Below are 18,821 nucleotides of genomic sequence, written 5' to 3' on the forward strand. Positions count from 1 at the left end.
CTCCTTCTAAACGTTCTACACGTATTTTATTTTTTTCCTATTCATTTTCCAGGAAGTGTTCATATTAGGTGCTGTTTCAGGCTGTGATTTTCCTTGTTAAACGGAAATTTCCAGGCCACCAGACACCTCGCTCGCCGGCCGTATTCCCAGGGGACCCTTTGTTTCACCCGGGACCCTCTGTCTCACTACGCTCCGCGGAAGGATCAGCCAATATGCCCTCAAATTTGAAACGTTGTTCTAACTGTGGCCTTCGCCAAGCTCCGCAGTACTTTAGGACAAGTAACGGGGCAAGCGAGACTTGCCGTTTCTGCATCAAGGCAGAGCAAGATGAAAGAAAAATCAAGCACCTGGAATCCACGATCCACTCGTTAACGCGGGACATGAAATATTTGGCGGAGCGAGTCACAGCGTGTAGCAGGTGTTCCTGCTCATCTACTCGCGGGGGTACCTCACCCCCCCTTCCTTCCACCCCTGTTTCTCCCCATACAGCAGCCTCCCTTCTCCTGCCTGCCTCCCCCTCCTCGCTAGTGCCTTCTCCCTTCACTTCCCCCTCCTCCTGCATCTCCCTCTTCCCTTCCACTCCTCCAACCGCTTCTCTCCTCCCTCCCCCTCCCTCCTCACCCGCCATCTCCCCACTCCACACCCACCATACTTCCCTTCCCCGCCGCCGCTGATTCTCATTCATCACCCCCCTCTCCCCTTTCCTCCACCTCTTCCCTCCCTTCCGTCTCTTCCTGCTCTTCCTCGCATTCTCTCTCCTTGTCCTCCCCCACATCACCTCCCCCCTCCGCTGCTACCACTACCTCCCCCGCCTCCTCCTCCTCCTCCCCCGCATCCCTCCCTCTCCCCTCCTCCCCTGCCTCCCCCACCACCTCCGCCACCACCTCAGCCACCTCCTCCTCCCCCCCTCCCCCTTCGACGTCATCCCCTTCTCTCCTTCTTCCACTCATCGTCCTCCTCCTCCTCCTCCTCCTCCTCCTCCTCCTCCTCCTCCTCCTCCTCCTCCTCCTCCTCCCACTCCCCTGCTGCCGCCCCTCCTCCTGTAGCGGCTTCCTTCCGTCTACTGACAAAGTTAATAAGAGGAAAGTACTGGTGGTTGGGGACTCTCAAGTCAGGTTCATTGACAGGTACTTTTGTTCAAGGGATAAGGAAAATAGGCTTCGAGTGTGCTTTCCTGGGCAGGCATCCAGCACGTATCTGACAGAATGGAGGAAATTTTAGCAGGAGGGACACAGCCAATCGTCTTCTGCAGTTACGGTGGTAATGACATCGGTAAGGTGGGTAGCGAAGAGATATTTCGGCTTCAGGGAATCGTTTGCTAAAGTGAGGGACTTCGGGGGTGCCGGCTGTTTGTGGGTTTTGCCGAGGAGGGGTTGGGATGGCTTTCAGAGCCTTAGCAGTAAACAGCAGGCTGGCGGCCCACTGTAAGCGAAATGGTTGGCTTTTCCTTGACAATTGGGACCTCTTCTACAATAAAGGCACCTTGTATGCCAAGGATGGCGTGCACCTGTCACTCCAGGGGTGGAGGTTCTCGCAGACTCCCTCGAGCGATCACTTAGCACCCTACAGGATTTTTAGAGTAGGCGAGGGGGAGGGCCTGTCAGTGCATCGCAGACTGGGACTAGGGGCGCAGGAGAAATCGAAAGGATATAAGAAAGGATGGGCTAACGGCTTATTACACCAACAGTAGGAGTCTCAGGAACAAGATAGATCTACTGAGGGCGAAAGATGTGTCGAGAAATTCAACATTATAGCTATCACGGAAACATAGGTGGATACTGCAAACAAAAACTTCATGTCGGAGTATGAAATAGATGGTTATCAGATGTTTCACAAAGATAGAAAGGGAAGAAAGGGAAGGGGAGTGGCACTTTATGTTAAAGACACACTTAAATGTTCCCCTAACAACTCTGTTCAAACAAATGGCGACTCAGAATCAGTTTGGGTTGACGTCCACAAAGGGAGAGACAAACTAATTATGGGGGTTCTTTACAGGCCACCCAACCTTAGCAGGCAGGACACTGATATATTACTACAAGAGGTAGGCAGGGCGAGCAGGAGCAAAAATGTCTGCATAATGGGGGAGTTTAACTATAGGAATATAGATTGGGAAGGCGTGGTGGGTGATCTAGAGTCTGAGGATTTTCTGAAAGTAATACATGATAATTTTCTCAAACAGACAATGACTGAGCCTACCAGGGGTAACAACATTCTAGACTTAGTCCTAATAACTAACAACAAGAATACGATGAGCGAGCTAGATGTTGGGGGAGAATTAGGTGGCAGTGATCACAAGGAAATTAGGTTTAAATTAGACTGTGTTGGTGCCTGACTTTAGAAGAGCTGATTATGAGGGGCTCAGAAGACACCTTGAGGAGGTAAATTGGGGAACCCTAGGGCTGGATGAGGGCCAGATCTCAGGGCTGGAACCGGAAAGACAGGGGAACCATGTAGAAATGACCTACAATAATTTAGTTAGAGAAATTGCAGAGGGTCAGAGACAGCATATCCCTTACCAAGCACGTAGGAAGGAAAATAACGACCCCAAATGGATGACCCGCAGACTCAAGCATGAAATAGGCTTGAAGAGAGGAATTTATAGGAAAATAAAGAACGGAGAGATCCACCTCAGGGGTAGGTATGTTGAGCTAGCCAGGTCGGTGAAGAAGAACACCCGCCTTGCAAAAAGAAATTATGAGATTAGGGTAGCCAACGAGGCCAAGAGCGATCCCAAGGGCTTCTTCAAATTGTACAGGACGAAAACAAGGGACAGAATTGGACCGTTGAAAACAAACAAGGGCGAGCTCGTTGAGATTGGAGAAGATATGAGCCAAATGATGAATGATTATTTCCTCTCAGTTTTCACGCAGGAAAATCTAACAACCATTCCGGAGAGAGTTCAGATATATGAGGGTGACGAGAACGACAAGTTGAGGGATGTGATCATCACTAGGCAAGTAGTCCAGGATGAGATTGGTAGGTTGAAGAAAAACAAATCGCCGGGCCCAGACGAAGTATTCCCAAGGGTTCTGAAAGAGTGCAAGGAAGTCCTTAGTGGCCCTCTTGCCGATATCTTTAAAATGTCGGTAAATTCTGGGTATGTGCCCAATCAATGGAAAGTAGCTAATGTGACGCCGATTTTCAAAAAGGGAGACAAGTCAGCCACCTCAAACTATCGCCCAATTAGCTTAACATCAGTTGTGGGAAAGATGTTAGAGTCGATTATAGCCAGGAGCATTCGGGACCATCTAGAAAAGCATAATTTAATTCATGACTCACAACATGGGTTCACAAAGGGTAGGTCTTGCCTTACTAACCTGTTGTCCTTCTACACTAAAGTAATCGAGGCGGTGGACAGAGATGAAAACTATGACATATTATATCTAGATTTCAGTAAAGCGTTCGACAAAGTCCCTCATCACCGGCTATTACTAAAATTACAGGCTCACGGCGTAGATGGGAAAGTTTTGAGCTGGATCAGGGCGTGGCTTAGTGGTAGGAAGCAGAGAGTGCAAATCAATGGTAAGAAATCTGAATGGGGCAGTGTTACGAGTGGAGTCCCACAGGGGTCGGTGCTGGGTCCTCTGCTTTTTATTATTTACATCAATGACTTGGACACAGGAATCAGTAGCGATGTCAGTAAGTTCGCAGATGATACCAAGATCGGTAGAGTAATCCAATCAGACAGCTACGCTACCGTTCTCCAGGATGAGCTTGACAGACTATATGATTGGGCGAGGAAGTGGCAGATGGAATTCAATGTCGGGAAGTGTAGCATTTTGAGTGTAGGTAGGAATAACCCCTTACACAATTACTTAAATGACACTCCTCTAAGCAGGTCTGGGCGTGAGAGAGACTTAGGAGTCCTAGTGAGCGCTGACCTCCGTCCTAGGGCTCAATGCATTCAGGCTAAAAATCGGGCAAACAGAGTACTAGGTTTCATCTCAAGGAGCGTGAGCAATAGGAGCGCTGAAGTCATCCTCAAACTTTACTTAGCACTAGTTCGACCTCATCTCGATTATGCAGTTCAGTTCTGGTCCCCCTATTATAGAATGGATATCAAGATGTTAGAATCTATACAGAGGAGGATGACGAAGATGATTCAGGGGGTGAGGAACTTGCCTTATGAAGACAGGCTAAAGCAGTTAAATCTACACTCTCTAGAAAGGCGAAGGGTGCGAGGAGACTTGATCGAAGTTTATAAATGGATGAAGGGATTTAATAAAGGGGATGTCAATAAAATTTTGAGAGTGAAAGAGCCAGGTAGGACGCGTGGAAATGGTTTTAAGTTAGACAAATTCAGATTCAACAAAGACATAGGCAAGAATTGGTTCACTAATAGAGTGGTGGACGAATGGAACAGGCTTGGGAGCCATGTTGTGGGTGCCAATACCATAGATACATTCAAGAAGAGGTTAGATAAAGCCATGGATGGTGAGGTTAGGTGGGGATGAGTGTACAGGAGCTGCCTTGTATAGGCCAACCGGCCTCTTGCAGACTCCTTACGTTCTTATGTTCTTATGTTCTTATGCATGCAAATCGCACCCTAATCCAGTGTTTGCCGAGATAAATTACATCACCCCGCCGAAAAAAAAGGATCCAGTGTTTACAAATATGACTACACGGCTTAACGATAGAGGTACACTGTTGACCCTCGCTTCAGCCTCATGGAAAAATCATTGGCTATATACACGGTCCATTCATGTAATACTCCGTGATTCTATATAGCCCTCTCGTTACCAAAAGCTACAGTGTTTGCCCATGCAGATACAGGTTTGAATTAACTACATGAATACAGTGTTAAACCTCAATTCAGTCTCTCAATTTTGAAGTCTGGCCAATCACCATGTTAATAGATTTTGCATGGGGGAAGTGAGGGGGTTGAAAAGGAGGGAAGGAGGGAAGAGGAGAGAGGAGTGCAAAGGGTAAAGGGGAAAGAGTAAAGAGGAGAGGGAAAGGGAGACGAACATTTTCAAAGAGAGAAGTAAGAAATATTGAAGAGTAGGAAGGGAGGGAAGAAGAGAAGAGAGAGCAAAGAGGAAAAAGTAAAGAGGAGAGAGAAAGGGAGATGAACATTTTGAAGTCTAACCAATTAATTTTCAAAGAGGGAAGTAAGAAATATTGAAGAGTAGGAAGGGAAGGAATAAGAGAAGGGAGAGGAAAGAGGAAAGAGTAAAGATGAGAGGGAAAGGAAGATGAAAATTTTCAAGTCTTACCAATAAACTTTCAAAGAGAGAAGAAGAAATGCTGAAGAGTAGGAAGGGAGGGCAGAAGAGAAGGGAGAGTAAAGAGGAAAGAGATAAAAAAAGGGAGATCAAAATGTTGGAACCTGACCAATACCCATCTGTAAAAAAATTGCATTAGAGAAAAAAGAAAGTTGAAAAGTAGGGAAAGAAGAGGACAAGAAAGAGTAAAGAGTAGAGAGGAAAAGGAAAGGGAGATAAAAATGATGGAACCTGACCAATACTTATCATAAAAAAACGCATTAGAGAAAAAAGAAAGTTGAAAAGTAGGGAACGAAGAGGACAAGAAAGAGTAAAGAGTAGAGAGGATAGTGAAAGGGAGATGAAAATTTTAAAGTCTTACCATTAAATTTTCAAGAGAAGTAAAAATCCTGAAAAATAAGACAGTAGGGAGGAAGGAGGAGGAGAAAGTAAAGAGCAAAGACTTAAAAGGAAGAAAAAAGAGAGAAAAAAAATCAGTTACAAGATCCCTCTGGTGGCAACACTGCAAATTTCCTACACTATCAAAGGCAGTACAAGGGAGCGTAACACATATTCCATCCTCAGCCTGTGTACTTACCACGCATGTCTCTGCATAATCAGCAACACCCCCAAGCATGTAAGCAAAATAACGAGCATGTGTGCGTAGAATTAAAGAGCCTGGTATGTGCGCGGACTAGCTTGTGTGCGTGTGTGTGTTGCAGGGATGTGCCGTCGTTCGGGGCCTACATGGTGCTGTACGAGGCGATGGTCAACTCGATCTCGGGTAGCGAGGAGAAGGCCAACGCCCCGGTGCTAATATTTTGCGGCGGGATGGCAGGTAGGCGAGACACGCTTATTGCTGCTTCCAATCCACCTCACTCTCACCTCGAATACTGACTTTCCATCCCTTCCTTCAATATTCTGGGCTCTCTTTTTTTCTTTCTCTTATTTGTAACCCCCTTTTTTCCCTTCCTCTCTCTCTTTCTCCTTCCTTCATCTGCTTTCCTCCCTTTCTCTCACCTCGAATATTGAGTTTCCTTCCCTTCCTTCAATATTCTGGGCTCTCTTTTTTTCCTTCTCTAATTTTAAACCCCCTTCTTTCTCCTTCCTTTATCTGCTTTCCTCCCTTTCTCCCTTCTTCCTTCCTTCCTTCCTTCCCTCTCACCTGTCCCTTTCTCTTTCTCTCTCTCACGTTAACTATACTTTCGCTCCCTTCCTCCTTCTTTATTCTGGGGTCTCTTTTTTCCCTTCCTCTCTCTCTTTCTCCTTCCTTCATCTGCTTTCCCCCCTTTCTCTCACCTCGAATATTGAGTTTCCTTCCCTTCCTTCAATATTCTGGGCTCTCTTTTTTTCCTTCTCTTATTTTAAACCCCCTTCTTTCTCCTTCCTTGATCTGCGTTCCTCCCTTCCTCCCTTCCTTCCTTTCCTCTCACCTGTCTGTTTCTCTTTCTCTCTTCCACCTTTACTTTCCTTCCCTTCCTCCTTATTCTGCCCCTCACTTCTTCCCTCCTCTCCGCCTCCATCTCTTTCCTCCTGTTTTCCTCTTTCCCTTTTCTCTCTCTTTCCTTCCTTCGTTTTCCCCTCTTCATACCTCATTTACTCCCATTTTCCTATCTCCCTTCGCTGCTTTCTCCCTCTCTCCTCCTTCTCTCTCTTTCTCTGCACCTTAACCCTTTTCTTTTAATTTCTTTCCTCCTCATTCTGAGCTATCATCTTCCCTCCCTTCTATTTTTAAGCCCCTTTCTTTCCCTTCCTCTTTCCTTTCCTCTTTCCTATCTTGATCTGCTTTCTTTCCTTCTTTTCTTCCTTTCTTCTCTCTCACCAATCTCTTTCTCTTTCTCTCTCTCCCTCTCTCTTTAACACTTTTCCCTACTTTATTTCCTTTTCTTCTTATTCTGCCCCCTTTTTCTCTCTCCTTCCTCCCTCCCTTCTCACCTGGATTTCCCTCTATTCTACCTTATGGAGGGTTTTCCTTCCCTTCCTTCCTTCACCCTTATTCTGTTCTCCCTTCCTCCCTTTCTTCCATTTTTATTCCCTATCCTGCATTTCCAAGATATATGTCTCTCCTTTCCTCTGTTTGTTTATACTTGCATTTAATAATTTTTCTCTTTTCCCTCCCTCTTCCCTTCCCTCCTCCTCTTCTTCCTCTTGCTTCGTTATCAACATTATTACTCCCCTCCTTTCCTTCCTGTTTCTCCTTTCTTCCTCATTTATCTTCGTCTCTCCCCTTATCTGTTTGTTTACTGTCTTTTGTTTTATCTTCTGCTTCTTCTTCTCTTCCCTCCTTCATTCTCCTTATTCCTTGTGTCCTGTATTCGCTATTATCAACTTTGCTTCTTGTTCCTCTTCTTCCTTCTTTATTTATATCTTTCTATTCATCTTTTAGCTTACACTCGTCCTTTATTTTCTATCTCGTCTCCTTCCCTTCCTTCCTTTCCTTCCCTTGTTCATTATATCGTTTCTCTATTATTTTCTTATCTTCCTTCCTTCCTTCCTTCCTGTTCCTCTTCTTCTTTCTTTATCTACTTTAGTTCACCTCTTTATTAGCATTTTTTTATTTCTTTTTTTTTGTTTACTTCCTTTTATTTTATTTCCCTTACCTCCTTGTTTCTTTCCCTCTCATTTCTCTCACTCTTTTATTTGACTCTTTCCTCCTTCTTTCTTCCTATTCTCCTTTGCTACATTACCCTTATCTCTCTCTCTCTTCTTTCTTTCTTCTCTCTCCTCTTTTCCTCGCTCTCTCTCTCTCTTTCATATTTGTCCATTCCTTCTTTCCTACCCTCTCTATCTTCTTTTATCCTGTCTTCCTTTCTTCCATTCTCTCCTTCCTTCCTTCACTTTTTCTCTCTCTTTCTCACCTATCTTTCAGTTCTCTCCTATCCCTTCCCCCTCCTTCCATACTCTTTTCCTTTCTTCCTTCTCTCCTTCCTTCCTTCACTTTTTCTCTCTTTTTCTCTCCTATCCCTTCCCCCTCCTTCCATACTCTTTTCCTTTCTTCCTTCTCTCCTTCCTTCCTTCACTTTTTCTCTCTTTCTCTCCTATCCCTTCCCCCTCTTTCCATACTCTTTTCCTTTCTTCCTTCTCTCCTTCCTTCCTTCACTTTTTCTCTCTTTCTCTCCTATCCCTTCCCCCTCCTTCCATACTCTTTTCCTTTCTTCCTCCTCTCCTTTCTTCCCTCTCTCTCTAACTCATTTTTCTCACCTGCCTTTTGACTGTACGCGCTGCAGGTGAAATTGGCGGCTGTTTCCTTTGCTCACCTTTCACGGCAGGTGTTCTCATGTCTACGTGTGCAGGTGTGTGCCAGGTGTGTCTCCCATCTCACACCCTTACTGTTTACCCTCCTCCTCATTTTCCCTCTTCCCGTCACCCTTGCACGCACGCTCCATCCTGGCTTTGTGCTTCCACGCCTCCCTCACCCCGTTGCTGTTATTAAGTTTTCTGTGTTTTTTTTTTGTGCCGTTGTCTTTGTTTCTTCATAGTAATTGTCTGCCTTGTTTTTTCTTTTCCTGTTTAGTCTCTCTTAACTTCCTGGCTTTGTTTTTTTATGCTTTTTTTCTCGTGTTTGTTCAGTTGCTTTACGCTTATGTTGTTGAGGTGTTGCCAAGTCTAGTGTGTCTAACAACACATATACACACGCAATTACACACACACACACACACACACACACACACACACACACACACACACACACACACACATAAAAACAACAACAAATAATAAAAACAATGATGAAGTAAAAAAAAAATAGAACATGTCAACTATACGAAAAATATAAGCAAAACAAAAATCACTTCCAAAATACCAAAAAAATAATGAATAAAAAAGTAGAAAAAATAGTGAATTAAAAAGTAGAAAAAAATATTGAGGTAAAAAAGTAGAAAAATAATGAAGTAAAAAGTAGAAAAAAGAGTGAAGTAAAAAGTAGAAAAAATAGTGAAGTAAAAAGTAGAAAAATAATGAAGTAAAAAGTAAAAAAAAATGGTGAAGTAAAAGTAGAAAAATGATGAAGTAAAAAGTAGAAAAATAATGAAGTAAAAAAGTAAAAAAAATAATGATGTAAAAAAGTAGAAAAATAATGAAGTAAAAAGTAGAAAAGTAATAAAGTAAAAAGTAGAAAATAATAAAGTAAAAAGTAGAAAAGTAATAAAGTAAAAAGTAGAAAAATAATGAAGTAAAAAGTAGAAAAGTAATAAAGTAAAAAGTAGAAAAATAATAAAGTAAAAAAAAAGTAGAAAAAAATAATGAAGTAAAAAATAGAAAAATAATGAAGAAAAAGTAGAAAAAATAATGAAGTAAAAAGTAGAAAAATACAGAATATCAGGATTTACGAGGATATTAGGATTTTAGGGAATATCAGGAGAATATCAGGATTTACGAGTAGGAATATTTATTTGTTCAGGTGTATCATTGTATTGTGTTGTATAAAAAAAGTGAAGATCCTAAGCGAATGTATTTCATCTTCCTCCGTCAATTATATATTTTTTTATAAGTTGTTTGGTAATACTGCTTAAAACCACACAAATCTCGCAATATATTTCATCCTCCACTGAAAATTCTTGCGCTGAACTAAACGAATCTATTTCCTTATTCACCACCACCAAAATGTTGTATAAGCTCTTTGGTAATACTGTTTAAAAAGACACAAATATTCCATCTCATCTAAGCCGTAAAGTATATTTCATCCTTTGCAGAAAAGTGATGGTCAGTCCTTTACGAAAAAGAATATAAAATGGATACGTCTCCTGTTCTACGAAATATAATATAAAATAGTTGTTTAGTTGATGGATCATATTATTATTTACGGGAGTCCCATAAGGATCGCGTTACCTGTTTCAATAGCGACGTAATGATGCATGGGAACGTTATTACGGGAAGCGCATCACCTGCAGGAGCTTTAATTAATGGACAGGTGACACATTATTATGAGCGCTGTTATTGTTATTGTTATTTATTTCAACAGATGTAACTGAGTGTGTATAGAGAGTCCTTTGGAAATAGATAACCGTAACCAAACTCAAACTAAATTAATCTATTTCCAAACGATGCTTCGAACAGACACGCTAGTCCTCGTCGACAGACCGAGTTGGTTGGGTCGGCTGACGTCAGCCGATACAGTCGGTCTGTCGACACCCTGCTACGGGCCACCATTGGCAATGGCCCGTGCTCCCTCCTTTAGGGAGGGCGCAGTCTTTGAGGAGGAGGACGCCTAAGACAAGGAAATTTAATCAAGCCAGATTATATATATATATATATATATATATATATATATATATATATATATATATATATATATATATATATATATATATATATATATATAAAGTTTACTCTAACCAAACTCACGTTCAGAAAGCCCTCTGGAAATAGATTACCATAACTAAACCCAAACTTAAGCTGTTTTCAAACGTCTAAGACAATCATATATCTGGACATGCTGTCCACAAGACCACCTATCAACCCAGACTATAGATTCTAGGATTAAATATGAGCTCCGGGAGGGCAGCATGAGCCAATGCAAGATGGCGCCACTATAAACACTCGCCTGCGCCAGAACGGGCTGGGTCGACCATCAGGCCCCACCGGGAAGAAGCCTTGGACCGACCATCAGGATCCACCGGGAAGAAGCCTACCGGCGCAATAGGCCAAGACGTAAAAAAAAAAAAAAAAAAAAAAAACTCGGACCAAAAGCACCAGATCACTATTAACCAAATTTAAATACGGGGAGCCTTTTGGAATTAAATCACCACAACCAAACTCATAAACTTAACCAAACTATTCTTAACCGACGACAACGACAACCAAACCTAACCAAGCCAGACTAAATTAACCTTAAGGGAAGGCGACGCCTTAAAAAATGATATTTTTTCAACCAACCTTAATCCTGACCTGCCCTGGCCTGACCTGACCTTCGCCGTTCTCGTGGTAGGGACGTAGTGGCCTCGGGGGTTTACGTGGTTGTGTACGAGGCGCTGGTGGTTCAGTCCTCGTCGCTGTCCACTCTCCTGGCCGGGGGTGCGGCAGGTAAGTCCACGCACGGGCCGCTCTCACCTGAGCCTCACCTGTAGCCATATGTTTGTTCTTTTTTTCCTTCTCTTTCGTTTTTTTTAATTTTCTCATTTTTCTTCCTTTTTCTGATTTTTTTTCTTCTTTATTTTCCTTTTCCTTTTTGTTGATTTATCCTTTCAGTTTACTTGTTTTTGCTTTTTTCCTTTTCTTTTTTCTTTTCTTTTTTTTCATTTTTCGTTTTCATTTTTTCCTTTTCCTTTTGTTTTCCTTTCCCATCCTTTTCTTGTCTTCTTTTTTTCCTTGTCCTTTTTTTCTTTCTCTCTTTGTTTTTCTTCTTTTTATTTTTCTTCTTGTTCTTGTTCTTCCGACGCATTGTATCGCTTCATAGGTCTTAGTTCATAAACTTAATGCAAAGGTCAACATTCACCTGTAAATTCATTAGGATATATATTTTGTTCCTCTTTCCTTTACTGTTCTCCTTACTATACCGTCAATATCTCCTTTTCAATCACGGTCTCTATTTTCTCTTCTTTTTAATTATTCATGCTTCACTATCCCTCTCTTTGCCTATCACCATCTCTTTTTCTTTCTCTTTTATTTATTATTTATTTACTTCTTCGTCACTTTCTCTCTTAATTTTCATATCTTTCTCTGCTCATCGATGGGTATCTGTTTGGGTCTATATAATTAATTTTGTTTTCCCTTTAACCCCCTTTCACGTATCTCAATAATAAGAAAAAGAGTATGAACAAGAAGTAGAAGAAGTAGAAGAAGAAGAATTGCTAAAAAAACGAATATAAAAAAAGTCAGTTTGTGTTTCCGATCATCCTCGTTTCAGTCATTTTTACGGGGTTACTAAAGATTATAAGTCGACAGCAGTAGTAGGGTAATATTGAAGTGGGTGTATCAGAGTGGCTTAAAGTTGACCCTTGGCTATCGGGGCCGAATAAACATTAAAGAACAACTGGCCTGTATCTGGTTATTTAATTTGTTGTTGGTGTTGGTAATACTGTCGCTTATGTGGGTGGCTCAGCTCCTCGTGTTTGTGTGTTCAGGAATCAGTTTGTCTTCATTTTGGTGAGTTTTGTCTTCATCTCAATCAGTTTTTCTTCTTCTCAATCAATTTTTCTTCATCTGGATCAGTTTTTCTTCATCCCAATCAATTTTTCTTCATCTCGATCAATTTTTCTTCATCTCGATCAATTTTTCTTCATCTGGACCAGTTTTTCTTCATCCCGATCAATTTTTCTTCATCTCAATCAATTTTTCTTCATCTGGATCAATTTTTCTTCATCTCGATCAATTTTTCTTCATCTCCATCAATTTTTCTTCATCTCGATCAATTTTTCTTCATCTCCATCAATTTTTCTTCATCTCGATCAATTTTTCTTCATCTCAATCAATTTTTCTTCATCTCGATCAATTTTTCTTCATCTCGATCAATTTTTCTTCATCCCGATCAATTTTTCATCTGGATCAATTTTTCTTCATCTCGATCAATTTTTCTTCATCTCCATCAATTTTTCTTCATCTCAGACGCTTTCAACTCTTCCAACAACTAATTCCAAGGGTCACAAAGGAGATTAGACGGGTTCTCAAGAGTGATTCTCCCGTCCACGATGCATAAGCCTTGTCAAACCATCACTAGACCCTTAAAACTACCCTTGGAAATACACACAACCACCTCTACGAAAGCCTTATGGAATGTGGGTGTGTATTTCCTTAAAGCTAGAGGAGAGAAGAGATATAGAGTAAGAGAAGTGACATTGATGAAGAGATAATGATGAAGAGAAGAGATCCTGATGAAGAGATGTTAAATTGATGGAGAAAAGAGATACTGCAAAGGGAAGTGATGTAAGAAGAGAAGTGATATTGATGTTTTATTTAAAGATTCTCATAGCCACGCGTTTGAGAAGATGGACCTTGGTGAGAAATACTAAATTGCTTAAAATAACGTAAGGGAAGCAGAAAAAGACGGGGTGTAATGATAGGTGATTGAGGTGAAATATGAAGAGTTGATTAGTGGCATAACACACCTGTGCTTGTGTGGCTGCGCATATGTGGTGGTGGTAGTGGTAGTGGTGGTGGTGGTAGTGGTGGTGTTGGTGGTAGTGGTGGTGGTGGTAGTGTTTGTTTTTTTCATTATTAACTATTATCATTTTTCATTACACTTCTGCTCCTTATCCTCACGTTCTGCCTCCTCCTCCTCTTCCTCTTCCTCTTCCTCTTTCTTTTTCTCTTTCTCTCCCTTTTCCTCTTCCTCCTCCTCCTCCTTCTACTACTACTACTACTACTACTACTACTACTACTACTACTACTACTACTACTACTACTACTACTACTACTACTACTACTACTACTACTACTACTACTACTACTACTACTACTATTACTACTACTACTACTACTACTACTACTGCTACTACTACTACTACTACTACTACTACTACTACTACTACTACTACTACTACTACTACTACTGCTACTACTACTACTACTACTACTGCTACTGCTACTACTACTACTACTACTACTGCTTCAATTACTACACTACAATCTTCCAAACTTTACTTTCGCAGATGGAATTTCATAAGAAAGAAAAAAAAAACTTAACTACTCACTGACTAAAGTTATCGAAGGTAGTGCAATATAAACGTTGATAAAAATAGTATTAAAAATTGATTGCGACAAGTTACGAGGAATAAAATATGACAGCTTGTCAATTATTTTTTATTACTTTTTAATCTTTTTCTTATTTTTTGCTCTTTTTCTTTTTTCTTCGTTTTCCTTTCCTTTTTCATGTTATTATTTTTATGTATCATTTTTTATTTTATCATTTTGCTTTCTTATTAATTTGTTTATTTACTTTCTCTCCCTCTTCTCTCATTTATTTCTTCTTATTTCTTATCTTTTATTTTTCAATCTATCTTTCTCTCTCCTCTTCTCTTTCACACCCTCGTTTTTCTAATATTTCCTTCCGTTCTTCCTTCCTTCATTTCCCTTTCTCTTCCTCCCTCCTTTCCTTTCTCTCTCTCTCTCTCTCTCTCTCTTTCAGCTTGGTCGGATAGATGGGAGATGCCCTTTAACGTAAACAAGTGCCAGGTCCTTCAAGTTGGAACGAGGAATAAGAAGTTCGATTACGAAATGCGCTGTGCTAAACTCAAAAGCGTTCAATGCATCAAGGACTTGGGGGTCAAAATCGTATCAAACCTAAAATTCTCACACCAATGCATCGATGCAGCAAATAAAGCGAACAGAATGTTGGGCTTCATTAAAATAAACTTTTTATTCAAGAATAAAGATGTAATACTTCCGCTCTACAATAGTTTAGTCAGACCCCACTTGAAATATGCGGTATAGTTTTGGTCTCCCCACCATGCAAAGGATATTGCTAAATTAGAAGGTGTTCAGCGTCGGGCAACGAAAATGATCCCTTCCTTGCGCAACAAATCCTACGAAGAAAGGCTATCCACCCTTAACATGTTCTCTCTTGAGAAACGTCGCCTCCGAGGAAAACTGATCGAATGTTTTAAAATACTTAATGGTTTCATGAATGTAGACAGATCAACATTGTTTATGATCGATGACACTTTGCGCACGAGGAACAATGGTAAAAAACTCAGATGTAGACAAGTAAATTCAGACTGCACCAAATTTTTCTTCACCAACGTTGTAGTGCGAGAATGGAATAAGCTCCGGCCATCAATGGTCCAGTGTAACACGATTGACTCCTTCAAAAAAAAGCTCGACCGTCACTTCCTTCAACTTAATATCAACTAGAGTAGAAATGCAACGTTTTGGAGCCTTCTGATTAATGTAAAATCACTTAGGTTTAAGGACAGACCACCTAGTCTGGACCATGGGGTCTGTGTGGTCTGATTTTCTATGTAAATCTATGTAATTCTCTCTCTCTCTCTCTCTCTCTCTCTCTCTCTCTCTCTCTCTCCCCCTTCCTTCCTTCCTTTCTCTCTCCCTCCCTCCTTCCATCCATCCATCCATCCATCCATCCACCCCTTACCCTCTCCCTCCTCCTCCTCTTCCTTCTCCTACACCTTCCTCACCTGCCCTTCACCTGTCTTCCCATCCTCAGGTGTGTTGTCTTGGGCTTCCATTCTACCTCTGGACGTGTTGAAGTCGAGGCTCCAGGCTGACAACCCCTCGAACCCACAGTACAAGGTAACCCATTAAGGAACGGTGAACCCTACAGAAAATAACCCCAATTATGTATACAATGAGACTCAGTACAATTAATAACCTCCCATAGTAGTCATTGAACCCCATACTAGGAAGGAAGGAAGGAAGGAAGGAAGGAGGAAAGGAAGGAAGGAAGGAAGGAAGGAAGGAAGGAAGAAATGAAAAGAAAGAGAAAGAAATAACAGCATTAAAAAGAAGAAAAAATAATAAAGTAAGAATTAGAAATAAAAATAATAATACCAAATCATTCCCATACAAGGTACTTTCACTCACGCAGGATTTACAGTAAGGAGAAAACTATAGCCAGGTGCTTTCATTGATTATAATCCAACCTACAAAATAATCGAAGCATGCTCACGACAATGAATAATATAGAAATTCTTTAGTACAGTTTATAGGTAACATCATCGTATCAAAACTCAAAATACACAAGATCATCATACTAATTCTGCTCACCTTCACCTATTGGTCACATCTTATATTTCTAAAGGTCAAAGAGGGGGTCAGTCTGGTTGTATTGAGTGTTTCTATAGGTTCAGGGTACAGAGGATGGGTCAAACTACCACCAGTCTCATAAAACCGCTCCTGGAAATGCCCAAAACTCCTACGAAAGCCTTGTCAAATATGTGTTCTTGGGCAACGAAATGTTTTAGAATATGACTCATTGACTAAAAGGAAAACAAAAAGGGTAATGGAAAGACATCACAGAATAAAGAAAAAAAGTAAAATCACAGAATAAAAAAAACAACAACTGGAAAGTGCGACGAGAGAGGAAGCCAATATAGAAAACGGGAGGTCGTGATAGTGTATACAAAAAAAGGGAAACGTGTGTATGCGTGCAGGTGACACACACACACACACACACACACACACACACGACACGGGGAAGTGACATGGACGAAAAAAAATATGAAGTGACAGTCGCGAGAACGGAAATATGTGTGTGTGTGTGTGTGTGTGTGTGTGTGTGTGTGTGTGTGTGTGTGTGTGTGTGTGTGTGTGTGTGTGTGTGTGTGTGTGACCGTGTTTACCTTACTCCTTCCTTCCATCTCTTTCCTTCCTTTCTTTCTACTTTTTTCTTTCTTTCTTTCTTCCTTTCTTCCATTCTTTTTTTCTTTCCTTCCTTCCCAAATTTTACCTCCTCCTTCTCCTCCTCTTATTATCATTCCTCCTCCTGCTTCTTCTTCTTCTTCTTCTTTTAATACCTCATCATTTATCATAATTATCATCATTATCATTATCATTATACATTCGTTTCATCGTTCACTGTCACTCTCTAGCTTTACGATGAAGTTTGTTATTCATATTTCCATATAAGGTGAACAAAATGTGCTGTTTATATAGATCGTAACAGCTATATAAAGTGTGATATGTATAGATCATTAGAGAATTCATATATAGTGCGAGTATACATCCTTACAGTTAGAAATATCTTATATATATTTGTAGGCAGAGAAGTGAAACTGCTAGACTCGCAAAACATGTTGGACTTTAAAATATGATGAGAAACACGGAATTTGTTAATGGAAATGTACGAAGGAGAGAAAAAGATGGAGACTGGATTACATTTCAAAGGCAGGAAGGCATCACAGTTATGCATATCCCTTGCTGGAGGACCTTTGGAATACAGCTTGTCGGGGAGTGGCGGTAGGGGAGAGGAAAATATTGTATGTTATTATTATTGAATGTTTCTGATGCTGTATTTCTCTCTCCTCGTCTAATAATTATGCAAACAAATTATCATCCATCCTTCTTAACAATCTCTTTTCTCTTTTCCATTCTTTTCTAAGCAGTCACCTCTTTCATTCACCCTTCCTCTCTCTGTTCTCCAAACTTTATCATAATTTTATCTTTCTTCTTCCTATTCACAATCTTTCCTTCCATTTCCTTTCTTCCTACTTTGTCCCTCCTTTCCTGTACCTTCCCTCTCCAACTTACTCCTTTCTTCCTAATCAGTCTCTCTTTTCCTTTACTTTTCCTCTCTATTTTCAAAACTTTATCATAATTTTATCTTTCTTCTTCCTATTCACAATCTTTCCTTCCATTTCCTTTCTTCCTGCTCTGTCCCTCCTTCCCTGCACCCTTCCTCTCCAACTTACGATCTTTTTACCTGTCCTTTCTCCCTAACCAGTCTCTCTTTTCCTTTACTTTTCCTCTTTATTCTCAAAACATGACCATAAAAATATACGTCATCTCTCTATTCACAATCTTTCCTTCTCTTTCCTCTCTTCCTATTCAGTTTCGTTTCTTAACCCTTCCTACTCAACCTCTCATTTACCCTTCCTTTTCCTCAACAGTTATTCTCCCTACCCAATCCCTCCTTTCCTCTCTATCCGCCAATCCAAACCGCACCCCTCTCTATTCACAATCTTTCCTTCTCTTTCCTCTCTTCTTATCCGGTCTCGTTTCTTCACCCTTCCTACTAAACCTCTCCTTTACCCTTCCTTTTCCTCAACAGTTATTCTCCTTACCCAATTCCTCCTTTCCTCTCTATCCGCCATACCTAACCGCACCCCTCTCCACCTCAGGGCATGTGGGACTGCTTCATCAAGAGCTACAAGGCTGAAGGCCCCTCGGTCTTCGTGCGGGGCTTCGCTATGATGTCCCTGAGAGCTTTCCCGACCAACGGAGCGATCTTCCTCGGCTACGTAACCTTCCTGAACCTCATGAAGCGACTCACATCAAGAGGAGAAGGAGTAGATGGCGCGGCGACGAGGAATGAGCAGCTAATACAGAAGATAGTTTAATAAAGACAGAAATACTTGACCTCACATAGTTAAGGGCACAAGAAGTGGAGGAATTGAGGACGAGATGACGAGGAAGGAGCAACTGATATAATGAAGAATATTTAATAAGGACATAAATACTTGACCTCACATAGTTAAGGGCACAAGAAGAGGAGGAACTGAGAGAGAGATGATTGAATGAGGAGAGCTGATATAATGAAGAATATTTAATAAGGACATAAATACTTGACCTCACATAGTTAAGGGCACAAGAAGAGGAGGAACTGAGGACGAGATGACGAGGAAGGAGCAACTGATATAATGAAGAATATTTAATAAGGACATAAATACTTAACCTCAGGTAGTTAAGGGCACAAGAAGAGAAGAAAGTGCAGACGCGGCGACCAGGAAGGAGCAGTTGATATAGAAGAAAAATGTTTAATAAAGATAAATAACTTGACCCCTGATAGTTTCAAGGACACAAGAGGAGAAAAACAAACAGAAGACGGAGTGCCGAGAAACAGCTGATGTAGGAAAAGATACAGACGGCTTTTGAGGATAGAATTGAACTGCGTAGAGAAATTAACGATTGAAATACGTAGATGACTTCAGTAGTTCCCAGTTCAATAGGAAAAGGAACTGGAGAAGACAATGAGGAAGGAACAATTGATAAAAGCTTAGATACAGACGG

The 18,821-nt window shown here is 41.0% G+C and overlaps 1 protein-coding gene across 4 annotated transcripts in view; it reads left to right on the forward strand.

Annotated features, from left to right (window-relative positions):
* The window catches only part of LOC126980293 (solute carrier family 25 member 45-like), a 35,984-nt gene extending 17,708 nt beyond the window's left edge, over positions 1-18,276 (forward strand). For 3 of the 4 annotated variants that reach the window (XM_050830011.1, XM_050830010.1, XM_050830012.1), the window contains exons 6-8: positions 5,927-6,042; positions 15,301-15,386; positions 17,933-18,276. In XM_050830011.1, coding sequence (XP_050685968.1) covers positions 5,927-6,042; positions 15,301-15,386; positions 17,933-18,151 — 421 coding nt within the window. In that variant the 3' untranslated portion in view covers positions 18,152-18,276. Of the gene's footprint in view, positions 1-5,926; positions 6,043-11,130; positions 11,226-15,300; positions 15,387-17,932 lie in introns of all 4 variants that reach the window. The other variant, XM_050830013.1, reaches the window with a different exon arrangement.
* Positions 18,277-18,821: the final 545 nt, after the last annotated feature.

The sequence above is a fragment of the Eriocheir sinensis genome, chromosome 44 (genome assembly GCF_024679095.1).
Source record: "Eriocheir sinensis breed Jianghai 21 chromosome 44, ASM2467909v1, whole genome shotgun sequence".
Taxonomy (NCBI): Eukaryota; Metazoa; Arthropoda; class Malacostraca; order Decapoda; family Varunidae; genus Eriocheir; species Eriocheir sinensis.